The sequence below is a fragment of the Miscanthus floridulus genome, chromosome 1 (genome assembly GCF_019320115.1).
Source record: "Miscanthus floridulus cultivar M001 chromosome 1, ASM1932011v1, whole genome shotgun sequence".
NCBI lineage: Eukaryota > Viridiplantae > Streptophyta > Magnoliopsida > Poales > Poaceae > Miscanthus > Miscanthus floridulus.
The window spans coordinates 189,966,117-189,981,445 of NC_089580.1; the positions used below are offsets into that span (position 1 = coordinate 189,966,117).

The 15,329-nt window shown below is 44.8% G+C and overlaps 1 protein-coding gene across 1 annotated transcript; it reads right to left on the minus strand.

Moving 5' to 3' along the window:
• Positions 1–1,415: 1,415 nt before the first annotated feature.
• Positions 1,416–7,395, minus strand: LOC136551738 (copper-transporting ATPase PAA2, chloroplastic-like). Its single transcript, XM_066543282.1, has 17 exons — positions 6,517–7,395; positions 6,328–6,405; positions 5,970–6,067; positions 5,843–5,896; positions 5,503–5,589; positions 5,112–5,276; positions 4,915–5,025; positions 4,492–4,560; positions 4,302–4,411; positions 4,110–4,215; positions 3,816–3,882; positions 3,528–3,607; positions 2,974–3,428; positions 2,571–2,745; positions 2,189–2,320; positions 1,957–2,107; positions 1,416–1,847 (listed from the first exon to the last, which is right to left on the minus strand). The coding sequence occupies exons 1-17, from the start codon at positions 7,172–7,174 to the stop codon at positions 1,729–1,731; spliced, it is 2,715 nt and encodes a 904-aa protein (XP_066399379.1). The 5' UTR covers positions 7,175–7,395; the 3' UTR covers positions 1,416–1,728.
• Between the last annotated feature and the right edge of the window lie 7,934 nt (positions 7,396–15,329).

A 15,329-nucleotide genomic window follows, 5' to 3' on the forward strand; every position in this document is an offset into this window, starting at 1 on the left:
AAATACATGTATTTATTCCCTAAAGTGACCCTTTTGCCTTCGGTCATTTAGATGACATTGGCTAGTTTTCCTGTGCTGACCGCCTGCCGCCGCCGGGTGGCTGACTTGCCGCTGCCTTGGCTCTGTGATCCGGAGCGGTATCAAATATTCAAAAACCACAAGTAGAGCACTACACACGCTACAGATTTCCTCTCTGCTAGAACTCTAGGAGCTAGCCCTCGCGCCTTGCAAGCAAATAAGCAAAGCACAGGACCATAATTTAGCACCATGAATGCTCCTCAAAAGTGCGATTCGCTCCACTATCTGTAAGCTATCCCAATCAACTCTTGCTGTATTTTCCACGGGCTCTACTTCGGACCTAACATAAATAATTAACAGCACAAATAAGAAAATAATTAAAGAGCGTACTGAACAAAAATAATAACTCAAATAATTAATGGCACAAAATAATTAACATAAATAATTAACAGCATAAATAATGAACAACTATTACTATCAGTACGATTGTGATTATTGTGAACACAAACAAGAACATAAATAATTAAGAGCATCACCTGAACGACAACTCAACTACAGGAAGATTATATTCTACTGCCGGAGGAGGAGTGGGCAGCAATGACCTCACCAAGGCAATCGCAGCGGACATGGCCACAAGCAGGAGCGACCTGGTCGTCCATGTCGGTCGCGGCCAGCCCTCCTGTCGGCGCGGCCCGCCTCCGGCCGGCGTGGACAGGCCTCCATCCGGCGCGGCCATGCCCTCGACGACCGGCGCAGACAGTCCTCCATGCCCTGGGCGATCGGCGCCGCCATGCCCTCGGCGACCGGTGCGGCCAGGACATCAGGTCCAGCGGCTTCCATGGGGGTTAGGGCGTCGGGAGGAAACGACGAAGGATATGAGACGGCGACCAGCGCGGCCAGGACTTGGGCGGCTGAGGTGGCTGCCGTCGGCGGCGACGGCCACGTCCAGGACTTGGGCGGCCACGGCCAGGACTTGGGCGGCCTCGTCAGGCTGCTAGGGCGTTGCGATCTCAAACGACGAAGGAGGTGCGATGAAACGTCGGGCAGGAGGTGCGATGAAACGTCGGGCAGAAACGTAGATGAAACACTCGATCGGCCAGAAGGGTAAAAGGGTCAGTTTAGGAGAGAAATACATGTATTATGAATAAAAAAGGATGAAATACATCTAATGTCATGAAAATCAAGAAGCCAACGTTAAGGGTTATTTTTACGAAGACAATGTTTGGAGTCCTATATTTACGAAAGCGCGTTGTTTAGAGTCCTAAATATGCAATTTTCTCAGCCACAATATGATCAACTGGAGTTGCTATTTGTTCTACTATGTAACCATTAGAGTAGTTTTGTTTACTGAACATTCCATATCCGTGTGAAATGAAGCTTAGCTTGTTGGACATTGCTAGACCATGAACAATAGTCATACGCCCCAATGATCTCTTTGTTTACAGCAGCAACATTACAGATTTACAATGTTTGAAGGCCGTGGTAAATGCTAACATTATTGCCCTTCGGGGTGACTATATACTTGCCACTCTATAGTTGGCTAGTAGATAAACTGTACACGAACATGCTACAGCTGACACGAATAGCTTGCTACTTTTACTTCTAACTCGGTTCAATTAGCCGGAGCTGGAAAACCAGTAAAGCACCCTCTATCATCCAGTACCATCTTGAAGCACTGTCCTTCGGCCAGGTCAAACTAAGCCCAACAATTCAGTTTAATCTTGAGCTCAGATCACCCTGCCGTTTTGCTGTGTTCTGAAACGACCCATGCAGCTGCAGAAGCAAAGAATTGCTGACGACAAAGATGGAGCTAAGGGCCATCAATCCCCCTGCGTGATAAATCGCCAAATATAGCGTCAGTACTAAAGCTCGATAACCCAATATGAGGAAAACATGGCATAACAGACAAAGTGCATAGTTGTCCTCAGTAAACATTACCTGAGAGAGACGGTGTCATGGCGAAATCATATTGTGGCAGTAACACTCCAGCGGCAATTGGAATGGCTACTATGTTATATGCCACTGCCCAGGCCAAATTTTGGTGAACTTTTGCCATCGTTGCCTTCGACAGGGATAGCGCATCTACCACCTGAGCAAAGAGATTGTTTGATCTCTGTTAATGGCACTTGAGTTATTCAGATGAGAGAACCATTACAACAAAGAACCTTACCTGAGAAAGTCTGTTGCCTAATAGAACAACTGAAGCTGCATCAGAGGCAGCGTTCTCTTTTGAGTGAGTTCGCATGGCTATTCCAACATCTGCAGCTGCCAAAGACGGCGCATCATTTATTCCATCACCAACCTGGACAACAGCAAGTACAAATCAATGTTGTTAGGAGTCAATGCAGGTAAAAAAAAGGGCAAGTTCAATAAAAAAAAGACAAGTACTTGACACAAAGTTGTCGGTGAGCAATTTTGAACTGTGTATTATCTCAAATTGAAACTTTTGTAGATATTTATACTTTTGGATGATACTCTTGGTCTATGAATCGCAAGTGTGGATATTTAACCTGTCCATGATAGAACACCAATAAAGCATTGAATTTCATTACCATTGCAACTCTGTGTCCCTTCCCTTGCAAAGTTGATATAATGCTTGCTTTGTCTTGTGGAGTTAGGGAAGACTTTATGTTTTCATCCCTGATTCCAATAGTCCTCCCGATGCTTGTCACTGCTTCTTCCCTATCCCCTGACAGTAGAAACGTTGTAATGCTTTCCTGCTGCAACCTGATGATTAACAAGACAAGTTTAAACATGCTGCACTGCTTTAACTATACAGATAAGGCAGTAATAGCTGCAAAGCTTGCATGCTACTTCAAAAATAACATTAAAAATATCTAAGGATCTTGAAGCAGCATTTCACGACGCCTCTGAGGATAACCCTATTGGATAAAGAGAAATGTATCTGTACCGAGAAAACACAGTTGAAATGCAAATAATCACTCCAGAAAATACCTCTCCACAGTTAAGTTTGCATCTTCTCGTAAAATATCTGATATAGCAATAGCACCTATAATTCCTTCTCCTTCACGACCAACGTAAGCAATTGACTTCGACTGATTTGATGATGATGCTTCACTTGACAACATAGACTCCAGCCGGTTTCTAAGGTTTCTCAGTTCAGTTGGTGATGCTTTAGTTTCAAAACGATCATGCACCCAATCCAAAGTGCCTACTGCAACTAAACTCCCATCTACTTCTGCCAAACAGCCAAATCCAGGCTCTGTAAGCTGACCACTTGTGATCGGAATATCTAGCTTGAGTAGTTCAGCCTTGTTCATTATAGCATTTGCAATTGGGTGCAATGCTGTTTTCTCCACTGCAGCAGCAAGACGAAGAATCTCTGTCTCCTCATATGCCAGAGAAGCAATAGAAGTAACTACTGGTTTTCCTTCTGTAAGTGTCCCTGTCTAGAATTGGAATAAATTGTTTGTAATGAGAAAAAACACAACATTGAGAATAGCAGTTTACCGTGAAAAATAAAAAAAGTCAAATGAAAAACCACGTACTTTATCAAGCACAAGAGCATCTATTCCAGCCAAACGCTCTAAAACATCACCTCCTCTAATAAGTAACCCTCTTTTAGCACCTAGTAAAAGAAAAACGAAGTGACAGGAAGTTATGGTAAACAAAAATATGCAATCAGGAAAGTTTCTGTTCAAAAGTATAGTGAGCAATTGACAATTAGAATAGGGATCCAAATTTTCTCATCAAAAGAGTCTACAAGTTTAGCTAGTGCCCATCATATTATCAAAGATCGGAACAAATGGATGGAAACAGATGGTATAGAAAGTTACCTAGGGAAGTTCCTATTAAGATAGCTGTAGGTGTAGCTAATCCAAGTGCACAAGGACAGGAAACAACCTGCAGGGAGTAAAGTTCACAAAATTAGTCCAAACAAACGCTTCAAACATGGTTTTACGAAAGAGATGAATGAGATTTCAGGTTTTGCATGTGAAATTATCACCATATTAAGGGTACATGTTAGTTGATCAACTGTGGAATCAGTCAATTTGATAAAATTCCAAGAGTTAGACTGAAATGCTGAGTTTTTTCTTCTATTAAAGAAAAACTATTACAGGGCCACTTACTAGTACATCCACAGCAAGCTTTATACTCAAAAGTAATGAATCCCCATCTGGGCCAGCAATATCATTGAAAAGAACCTCCGGAAATACGTGTGTGCCAATGTAATACCTTAGGGAGGGAGAGGGTTAGAAAAACAATATTTTTTAGTCACAACAGGATTTTCATAGAAGAAAATAAAAAAAACAAGAGCACACCAGAAGGAAAAGGTTGCTGCAGCCAACGTCATAACAGTATACACAAATGGTCCTGCAATGGAATCTGCAAGCCTTTGAACAGGAGCTTCACGTGCCTGGGCATCCTCAACCTGTTCAAGGATACATATATAGTTAAACACCCTTTTCTCCCTTCGTTTTACGCTCAACAGCAAAGAGTGTTTTTCACAACCATGCGGACTATCTTAGCTATTGTTGATGATGGTCCAGTACATGTTGCTCTGATCTTTAGCGGGCCATCCTTCAAAACAAGTCAAATAATAGGTTGTGTTACTTATCCAGCTAAGAAGAGTGAAAGGCATCTGAACTTATGAACGTAGTGGAACATCAAAGTTGAAGAAGTGACACAAAGGCATTGTAGTGAATTTTGTGAAGTGTATCTAGTTAAAGCATCCTTTGGACATCAATCAAGACATGACAAATGAGTGAAGAGCTTACTGATACACCAGTCACACTTTAGACAGAGAGCATATGGCAGCATTTTAGAGTAACGGGACATTCATTTTTTCAAGCACTTAAAAAAATAGAGTTGATTGGAAACATCTTACTGGAATCAGACTTAGGGTCATGCTTTCAGGCAAGAAGTTATACATACCCAGTTCACAGTTCCTGAAAATACAGGAAGCCCAGTCTCCTTGGCTACAGGCAAGGACTCTCCAGTAAGCATTGATTCGTCAACAAAACTTGATCCTTCAATAACATTCCCCTGCAAGAATGGGTTTCAGACGGATTAATGGGTTGATCGATAATACTGGCAAATAAGAAAAATGAAACTATAGAGTAGCTCCATACATCTACAGGTATAGTTTCTCCTGGCAGGACCAATATTGAGTCTCCAACACGGACATCATCAACAGGAACCTCGACAGTGATTGCATCAGAATCCAAACTAGTGTCCGCAGAAGGGTCATCACTTGAGGAAGTAACAATTAATCTCGACTGAGGTGATAACAGTGACTGCCACAGATCACCAGACATCATTAGTTTCAATGAATCAATTATCTTGCACGATGATATATGGTGCATTCCTTTTCTATCTGTCATTTTACGAAACAATAATTTTGCTATAGGGTTTGTGGAAAATGGAAGTAAAGATTATCCATGTTATCTTCTGTCTCTAGCACTGTAAAATGAAAAAGAAAAATGCTTCTTGCTGGGACAATAGTTATAAATCAATACTTACAATGAGCTCATTCATATCACTGGATGCCTTAAGCCTTGCACTTTCTTCAAGAGATCGCCCAAGAAGTACAAATCCAAGAAGCATAACCTGCATGCTACAAGAAAACTTTCTTCAACAAAATTTTGGCATGCAGAACAAAACTCACGACTCAACTGTTATTCAGTCAAATACCAAATTGGTTCGACTAATGTGGGAAAAGAAAATCAAGTTTCCATGTTCTGTGAATCGACACTGCTTTCGTCAAAACCATTGTAAGATCCAAGATCAGAGCAACACTATGACAAGAGCCAAAGATAAAAATTGCAGCTCAATCAATAGGACTATAAAAAAATTGACTCACCGGTTCATCAAAAAAGGTTGAATTCCACTCCAACTCAGGGTTCAGCAAGGACACCTTAAGAAATGCAAAGCTAAATTAGTATAAAACTATATGGTTGGACAGAAAAGTTGACTATAGACCCACTTACTGCACTGATAGCAAATGCAGCTGCAGAGCCAAATCCTACTAGAGAGTTCATGTTGGGGGAACCTTGCTTGAATGCTCTAAAACCATCAAACAGTATATCTGGAGGCACATTGAAATGATGTGACGAAGAGAAGCGAGTGCTGACAACGTGATGACATTTCATCCAACTTTAGTTTTGTTTCTTACTAATTCTTAGCAATTCGCGCTGGTCAGTTTCCTGAGTCCTAACTTCCTTAATTCTTAGAAATTGATTGAATTGATATAAAAACATATGAGTCGCTATCCGGTCGGCACAAGATTAAACAAAACAACATGTACACGAACGCACAATATGAGGAGACGTTGGGAACCGACTATACCTCTTCCAGGCCCAAGCAGAGCAGCTGTAGCAATGCCACATTTCACATAAGAATTATGCAACAAATCCAAAAACGTTCCTGCACCATGCACAGACCGATCGGAGGGCCATTAGCTCCAATATTAAACCTAACTTTGTCATGCCGAAAATCACATCACGCTCTGAATGTCTCGTGGTAGTTCCAACTCACCATGGCCGATATGGATACCGAGCGAGTGCAGGATGTGGGACGCGTGCGAGCCGCAGCAGAGCGCGACGAGCGTCCACGCGAACGCGACTCGGCCCCGGCTCCGCGCCAGGAGCTCCTCCTTCCTGGCCGCCATCTCCCTCCACTTGCGCGCACTCTCCCCGGCCCCCGCGGCCGCGCCCCCACGGCGCGCCGTGGAGGGGAACCCGCACTCCGTGAGCCTGGCCGCGAGCTCCTCCCCCGCGCCCGGCGGCGCCGGCGCCCGCAGGCGCACCGCGGCAGACTCGGCGAGGAGGTTGACCGCCGCCGTCTCCACCCGCGGGTCCGCTGCCAGGATGGCCCGCACCCGCGCCGCGCAGCCGCCGCACATCATGCCGCTCACGTCGAGCAGCGCGGTGGTGGCGGCGGCGGTCCCCTCCCCGGCCTCAGCCGCGTCGAGCGCGGCCGAGGCGGGCGACGGGTCGGCCGTGGCGCGGGGCTGGGCCGCGGGTGCGCCGCGCGTGGGGAGGCGGAGACGGAGACGGCGCTGGAGGGAGTGGTGGGAGGCTGGCGCCGAGCGCCGGCAGTGAACAGGGCGGAGGCGCTGGAGGGGGAGAAGACTACCGCCCGAAGCCGGAGGTCGGACGTGCTGTAGGAGGGAGATGGTGGCAGCGGTCGCCATGGAGACGATCCCGAGACCAGAGGCCTCCCCGGCGAGCGGCGGAGAGGGCGGTGAGTCCGCAGCTCAGGGCCTGGCGCCGTGTGGGAGAAGGGAGGCGGCGGACATGGGAGGTGGTGGTGGGAAATGGAGGAGGGGTGGAAAGGAGCCAGAGAGATCCTGGACTGGTGGTTGGTGCGCGCCGGGATTAAAACTCGAGGAGGGAGCAGGGAGGGGAGGCGAGGACGATGGCGACGTGTCTGCCGAGCTGAGGCGAGGACGAGGAGGGGGCTATTCCAATCCAATCCAAACCATGTGCTGGACGGGACGGGCCGGATTATGACCATCCCAGACATTGGATCAGGAAGAAACATTCTTAGATCTAGTTTAGTTTCCAAAAATTTTCATCCTGAACTATCACGTCGAATCTTACGGTACATGTATGGAGTATTAAATATAGACGAAAAAACTAATTATACAGTTTTGTTAGAAATCGCGAGACGGATGTTTTAAGACTAATTAGTTCATGATTAGCCATAAGTGCTACAGTAACTATCATGCGCTAGTGATAGATTAATTAGACTTAATAAATTCATCTCGCAATTTCCAGGCGAGCTATGTAATTAGTTTTTTTATTAGTATCCAAAAATCCCTTCCGACATCTCCGAAACATCCGATGTGACATCTAAAAATTTTCATTTCGCAAACTAAACACAGCCTTACGTAGACCTAGAAAACTCTGAACCTTTGCCTCATTTTTATATAGTGACACCATCGTCCTGTGAGATCGGACCGGTCCTTAGACCTGTGCTTTAGCGTGCAACAGATAAGAGGATTTTTTTAATCCTAACCTAAAATTTGCTCCTATGAGAAGTCAAAATCAGAACCTGAGAAGTACCGTCAGGATGCTCTAACTAGTTGGACTAAAGGTCCTTTAACGGGCCGGATTCTTCGTCTAGATGGGACAGGGCCCTAGGACCGGAGCCAGTGTGTCGCATTGAATGTTTGACACATGCATGAAGTATTAAATATAGATTAATTATGAAACTAATTACATAGTTTGCGACTAATTTTCGAGACGAATCTTTTTAAGCCTAATTAGTCTATGATTTGACAATGTAGTGCTACAGTAAACAAGTGCTAATGCCGGTTAGTTAGGCTTAAAAATTTCGTCTCGTGAAGTACTGACCGATTATATAATTTATTTTTTTATTAATTTCTAAATATATCATACAACGTCCTCCCGATATATCTTCTAAATTTTAGTCCCCCATACGAAGACCGCGCATTAAAAGGTCGCGCGAGTTCCGGATTCGTGACACACGGCTGCACTGCACTGAAGTAAACGTGACAGTGTCTGTCAGGGGAGCGTGACCGCGCTGCCGATTGGCAACGCGCCCGGCGGTTGCCCGCTGCCAAAGGAGGCGGTCACATGTTCATATCCTAGCTAACCAAAGTCGTAAGCATTCTCACTCGGGGTTTTTCACGTTTCATCTCCGAAGCACCAAAGTGAACACCATTCTGCGGGGTTATTTCAGCCCCGCCCCGCCCCACCACTCCACCGGTGTGGCCCGCTACGGTGTTTGATTGACGCGAAAGCTTACACTGTCACAAAAGCAGCTTCAGACTCATTTCCGAGACAGTGGCATTCAATTTTTCCGCCACAACTCCCTCAACTATATCATTTTCGGTCTGTTTGGTTCATCTAGTATCTACTAAATTTAGTAATTTTTAGTTACTTTAATAACTTTTTAACCAAACACTATGACTAAAAGCTACTAAAAGGGTTTTCGTCATCTCTAATAACCCTAGAGTTAATAAAAGTGACTAAACCATCTAGTAGCTACTAAAGTTTAGTAGCTCGAACTAAACACTCCCTAAATCATGGCAGAGTGTGGCTTATAATCAAACACGCTCTATGCAGTTGTAGTTGAACTGACCATAATGTTATTGTAGCTACAGTAACTTAACATAGTGTTCTACATTGATCTCGAGTGTATGCGGGACTAAAAGTGCCAGAACTTAGAACCATTTTCTTCCTTGCTTCGTCGCACATCCATGGGTTAAGAAATAATTGTTTATTTGCTCAGCCAAGCAAGAAGGCTACTCGATTCTTGTATTATTATTTTTATTTCAACATCGGTCCACACGAATGGTATGACTTCATGCTTCAACAGTTCGTTTGGCCGTGGCTTGTCGTAAACAATCGTAAATTTTCAGTTGGAATAGTATTTTTCTCTCACACAAACCAATCAGCAGTACTTCTTCACGAACCAGCAACGATACGAACCAGCCAACCGAACAGGCTGTTTGTTTCTTCTTTCAGCATCGGTGTTGTGGCTAGTCTTAGATGATGAACAAATGCAATTGTTTGTTGAAGCTTGCCGAAAGTAAGAGTCAACAATTTATGTATTTTTTTCACACTCAAACGAAATATTCTATTCTCGAAGGGAATGGAAAATTAGAGCATCTCCAATATCATAAATCTCCTTCTAATTCTTGTTTTTTAGAAAAATTATAAAAAAACTATCTCTAGCAACATCTAATCCATCCTCCTGTCTTTTAGCGCCTGGGAAAAATTGTCCGAACCGCGTAAGGTTACGCGCCCTAGACATCGGGCGTATCGGTCTCCTCCTGCGCCTGTTTCCCTCTTGACGCGGTGTTTGGCACTGAACATCCCTTCGCACGCGAAGCAGAGAAGGAGTTCGTCGCTGCCGCCGTCGTTTGGAGAGGAGTTGATCGCCGCCGTCGTTGTGTGGATCGAGATCGCAAGGAAGCCCAGCACAAGCAGCAGTAGCCGCCCCTGACCCTCCCCGTGGGAATGGTGGCCGAGGAGCAACTCGTCGAGAATACTAAAAGGCAGCAGCAGGAGCAGACCCAGAAGTAGCCGCCGCCGCTGCTGCCCCAGGCCGATGCTGCTGCCATTGCCGGGTGCGACCTGTACCGGAGGCGTTGGACGTTCGATGCGGCCGGCGAGAAGGCACCGCTGTACCACTAGTGGGAGTGCGAGTTCCTGACGGAGCAGGTGACGTGCATGCGCAACGGCCGCCGCGACGACTCGTACAAGAAGTGGCGGTGGCAGCCCGACGGATGCGACCTGCCCAAGTACCGTACGGCTGGGAGGCAGACACGGCCAGCTGGAACTGCATGGCGCTAGGGCACGACGATGGAAGAAAGAGCGGCGGCGGCGTCGAAGACTTTCGCGCGAAAAAAAATGCCGCAAAAAAATTACCTAAGTGGGATGAAAATTTTAATTTTTTAGGAGTGGAATATTGAATACTATTGGAGATAAGCTTTTTTTTTCTTTCAATATTTTTAGGAGATGAAAAGCATAGTGTTTTGGGGAGAAAAGTCTAGGAAACTGTTAGAGATGCCCTTATATTATAACTCGGAATACTACATTCTTAAATTATATATGGAAAAACTTGAAAGAAAAAAGAAACAATATCCTATCCATCTCCTTTTGTCGTCTTCTCTAGTAGCTTTAGTTGAGCGCGTGTTTAGTTTCAGGAAGTTGGAATTTGGGGCTACTGTAGCATTTTCGTTTTTATTTGGCAATTAGTGTTCAATCATAGAGTAATTAGGCTCAAAACGTTCGTCTCGTAATTTCCCACCAAACTGTGCAATTAGTTTTTTTTCGTCTATATTTAATGCTCCATGCACGAGTCACAAACATTCGATGTGATAAGTACTGTAGCATTTTTTGAGAATTTGAGTTGGAACTAAACAAGGCCTGACAGATCAATGCTCAGATGAACAGAGTTCCATTGAAAACCGAAGTCATAGTACCATTTTCATGCCAAATCTAGTGACCACCGTTAAAACACTGGATATAACGTAAGATCGAATGTTTCGGAATTAGGGGGTGTTTGGTTCCATGGACTAAATTTTAGTCTATGTCACATCGGACGTTCGGATGCTATTTAGGAGAACTAAATATGAGTTAATTATAAAACTAATTACATAAATGGAGACTAATTTACGAGACGGATTTATTAAGCCTAATTAATCCACCATTAGCACATATTTACTGTAGCACAACATTGTCAAATCATGGACTAATTAGGCTTAAAAAATTCGTCTCGCAAATTAGCCACAATCTGTGCAATTAGTTATTTTTTATCTATATTTAATACTTCATGCATGTGTCCAAACATCCGATGAGACAGGGACTAAAATTTTCCATAAAGAAACCAAACACCCCTTAGACTCAGACACATCTTGCATCTAAAATGAAAAGAAAAAAAAAACATTGACGATTAAATCATCGGGTACAGGCGTACAGCACATGCTGTAGAGTCAACGCCTCCAATCTGAAACGATGAAGTGGGAAATTACTCTAGTAAGTAGGGGAATTAGTTTAAATTTGATCTAAATCTTATCAGCAGTTAGTTACTACGGAAATAGCGTTCGGACCTGACTCTGTCCGGACACGGCTCGCCAGGAGCGGGCCCGAAAAAAAAAACAAATCTCTATTTCTTTGTGTTTATCCACCCGTTTCTCCCGAGCGCATAACTGCTCACATCCTACTCCTTCATGCTTATCTGCTCGGTCTAAAACCAACGTGGCTGCTCATCCGTCCGCCCCCTTCTCCGGTGTGTGCTCATCGGGCTGCCGCGCCGTTTCCTTTCCCTATCCCCGGTCGCGCCGCGTGCTCTCGCTCCCTACGCCACTCACCTGCGTGGCAACCACCTGCTTCGCTCGGCGTGGCTGCTCATATGTCCGCCCTCTTCCCCAGTGTGCGCTCGTCGGGCTGCCGTGCCATGCCATTCTCTCATCGTCGGCTACACCGTGCGTCCTTGCTCCCTGTGCCGCTCACCTACGTGGCAGTCACCTGCACCGCTCCCTCGCCATTCGTTTGTCGCCTATCGCAGTTGGGCGTGCCACTGACCCCGCCATGGCTGCTAGGGCACACACGACGTGGCACCTCAGGTCTTCCCCGGCCTAGCCAAGGGCACCGACGAGCGTGGGCGGTGTTGGTGGTGCTCGTGTGCCGCGGTTCGCTGTCGGCGTCCACCCCGACGGCCGGAATCAACTAGCCCGGTCTTCCCTCCCCTATGTTGCATATGTGTGTTTCAAGTGTTACAGACGTTTCATATGTATGTTGCAATTATTTTATCTTGATGTTGCAAAAGTAGATTGGGGGATGTTACACATGTTGCATATATTGCAAGTATTTCAGAGGCATATTGTAAGCGTTTGTTCAAAATATTTTATCTATTTCCAGACGTCTGTTGTTGTATATGTTTCACACATATATTGCAACAGTATATTCTAAATATTTCAGTTGTTTCAGTCTTATGTTGCATCAAGTAATTTCATGTTGTAAGTTGTAAATGTGGATGTTTCGTGTGTGTTTCACACACATGTTGTAAGTGCGTGTTTTAAATGTTTCATCTATTTTCAGGTGCATATTGCATTAAAAAAAAATTCATGTTGCAAGTGTTTTATGCTGTACAGCGGGGGCGAGCGGACTGGGCGCCCAGCGCGCCGGGGGGTTGGCGAACGGGACCGCGGGGGGCTCACGGACTGTGGTGCTACAGTCGGGCTGTGCTACAGACGGTCGAAATCAACTAGCCCGGCCTTCCCTCCCATATGTTGCATATGTGTGTTTTAAGTGTTACAGACGTTTCATATCTATGTTGCAATTATTTTATCTTAATGTTGCAAAAGTAGATTGGGGGATGTTACACATGTTGCATATATTGCAAGTGTTTCAGAGGCATGTTGCAAGCATTTGTTCAAAATATTTTGTCTATTTCCAGACGTCTGTTGTTGCATATGTTTCACACATATATTGCAACAGTATGTTCCAAATGTTTTAGTTGTTTCAGTCTTATATTGCATCAAGTGTGAAAAGATCAAGATGCCCAAGAGAGGGGTGAATTAGACTAATTCTAAATTTTTTTGCAATAATTAAGTCCTATGGCTAGCCCAATTAACCCCTTATGCCTAGAAAGTGTTTCTATTGATCTACCATACAAAAGTTTAGCAACCTATGTTCTAATCCTATTCTAGCATGTCAATTCTATGAATGTAAATGACAAGAATTGAATTACTCAAAGTAAATGCTCAAAGTAAAGAGAGAAGTAGGAACGCAGCGATGTTTTACCGAAGTATGGAGAGTCGCCACTCTCCACTAGTCCTCGTTGGAGCACCCGCGTAAGGGTGTAGCTCTCCCTTGATCCGCGCAAGGATCAAGTGCTCTCTACGGGTTGATTCTTCGACACTCCGTCACGGTGAATCACCCACAACCGCTCACAACTTGAGTTGGGTCATCCATAAGCTCCGCTGGATGATCACCAAGCTCCCAATCACCACCAAGCCGTATAGGTGATGGCGATCACCAAGAGTAACAAGTACGAACTCTCACTTGACCACGACAAGCCTAATGAGAAGGGTGGATGCACACTTTGCTACTCTTGCTTTCACTAATGAGGGCTCTCTTTGGAATTCTCAAATCTCAATCACCTCATTAGGACCTTGCTCTTCTTGGCACTCTCAAGGTGTTTCTCAGTTGTTGGAATGAGCAAAAGTACCCCCTCACACGAATAGAGGAAGTGTTTATAACCTTGGTAAAAAACGAACCGTTATGTGCCTCTGCGGGGTGATCGGACGCTCTGGTCAGTTCTTCCCGATCTCCAGTGATTAAGTTGTGACCGGACGCATCCGGTCACGATTTTCCCACTCTAGAACCTTACTGGAGTCGATCGGACGCAGGCACCCAGTGTCCGGTCACTCACCTCTCAGCGTCCGGTCACACCAGACGAAATCACCTTAATCAAATGAACTGACCGGACTCTGCGCCAGCGTCTGGTCACTCTGGAACCAGCGTCCGATCAGCATTTGACCCTCTATTCACTTCCAACTCTCGATCATACGTGAATGAAGTTTGTTCCAATAGATCTAAGGGCTTTTTAGGAGTTACCTAGTGCTAGATTTAGCAAGTGTGTACCACACCTAACTCACTAGACTCACCTAGGTTAAGCTATCCGTCCATATCCCCCCTTAATAGTATGGCCAAAGGAAAAACAAAGTCCTAAACTACTCTAAGTGTCTCCTCAACACCAAACGACACTTAGAACTAATCCATCCTTAACCTTGTCGTCCATCCTTTGAAAACCAAAATAATTTCCATCATAGGGGCATGACCACCATGATAGCCCAATCGATCTCTATTACCGTGACCTAACTTAATTGTCTCTGCAAAATACATGTTAGTCATAGTAATCACGTATTGTCATTAATCACCGAAACCCAACTAGGGGCCTAGATGCTTTCAATCTCCCCCTTTTTGGTGATTAATAACCATACCACCTCGAGTATGTGAAAGAGATGAGGTTTTTTAATATGCTTGGTTCATATAAGCTTTTGACAATAAGAACAAAAGTTTTAGACAAGCTTATATGACTCAAGCCAACATGATGTACTCAAAGGATATGAAATAAGCAAGAGTACAAGTGATAAAGCTCATTTGCATCGAAGTTAAAACGAGAAAGCAAAACAAATGAGCATAACATAAGTGATATGACATATAAATAATTCAAAGTAGAGAGCGCACATGTCACATATCACATAAATATCACGATCACTTTATCACACTTAAGTAGTTCAATGCATAATAGTAGACATAAATGCAAAATGTATCACACATAAAACTCCAAATGTAATAGATAAGCTATAAGCTAATAGATAGACTCCCCCTAAATGTATCGCTCCCCCTAAGATTAACATACTCGATCCCTCTCCTCCTTTGGCGTCAAACGCCAAAACCTAAGGGTCGGTCGGCGGGGCTACAGCGGACAAGTCGGGCGCTGAGGTGCGAGTTGGAATCGTGTGCCATCATCATCTGATCCTGAGCTCTGAGCAGTCTAACCCTCTATAGCTAGAAGCGATGCTAAAGTGGTCTGGGTCGGATCAGGGATAGGTGCGACTTGAGACTCTATAGGTATGACTGTAGCAGGCGGCTCTGATAATGCAACTAAAGAAGGGAGCATCTCTGTAGTCCCAATAATAAATGCAACTGTGGAAGGACCTAGGACATATAGCTCTAGCAGAGTTGGCTGCCCTGTCAACTCACTGAATGAAGCACCAAGGCTCCTAGAAACTAGGGTGAGCACTGATGAACTCTGAGGCGGAGTAAAGCTCGTATGAAGAGGAATGAATTGTAGGGCTAGCA

What these genes read in the sequence shown, in the direction of transcription:
- LOC136551738 (XM_066543282.1), bottom strand. Translation starts at nt 7,174, where the DNA reads ATGGCGACCGCTGCCACCATCTCCCTCCTACAGCACGTCCGACCTCCG. An exon ending in GAGAAACTATACCTGTAGAT is followed by an intron (nt 5,026 to 5,111) that starts GTATGGAGCTAC and finishes CCATTCTTGCAG; the next exon opens with GGGAATGTTATTGAAGGATC. An exon ending in CTTAATAGGAACTTCCCTAG is followed by an intron (nt 3,608 to 3,815) that starts GTAACTTTCTAT and finishes TTCTTTTACTAG; the next exon opens with GTGCTAAAAGAGGGTTACTT.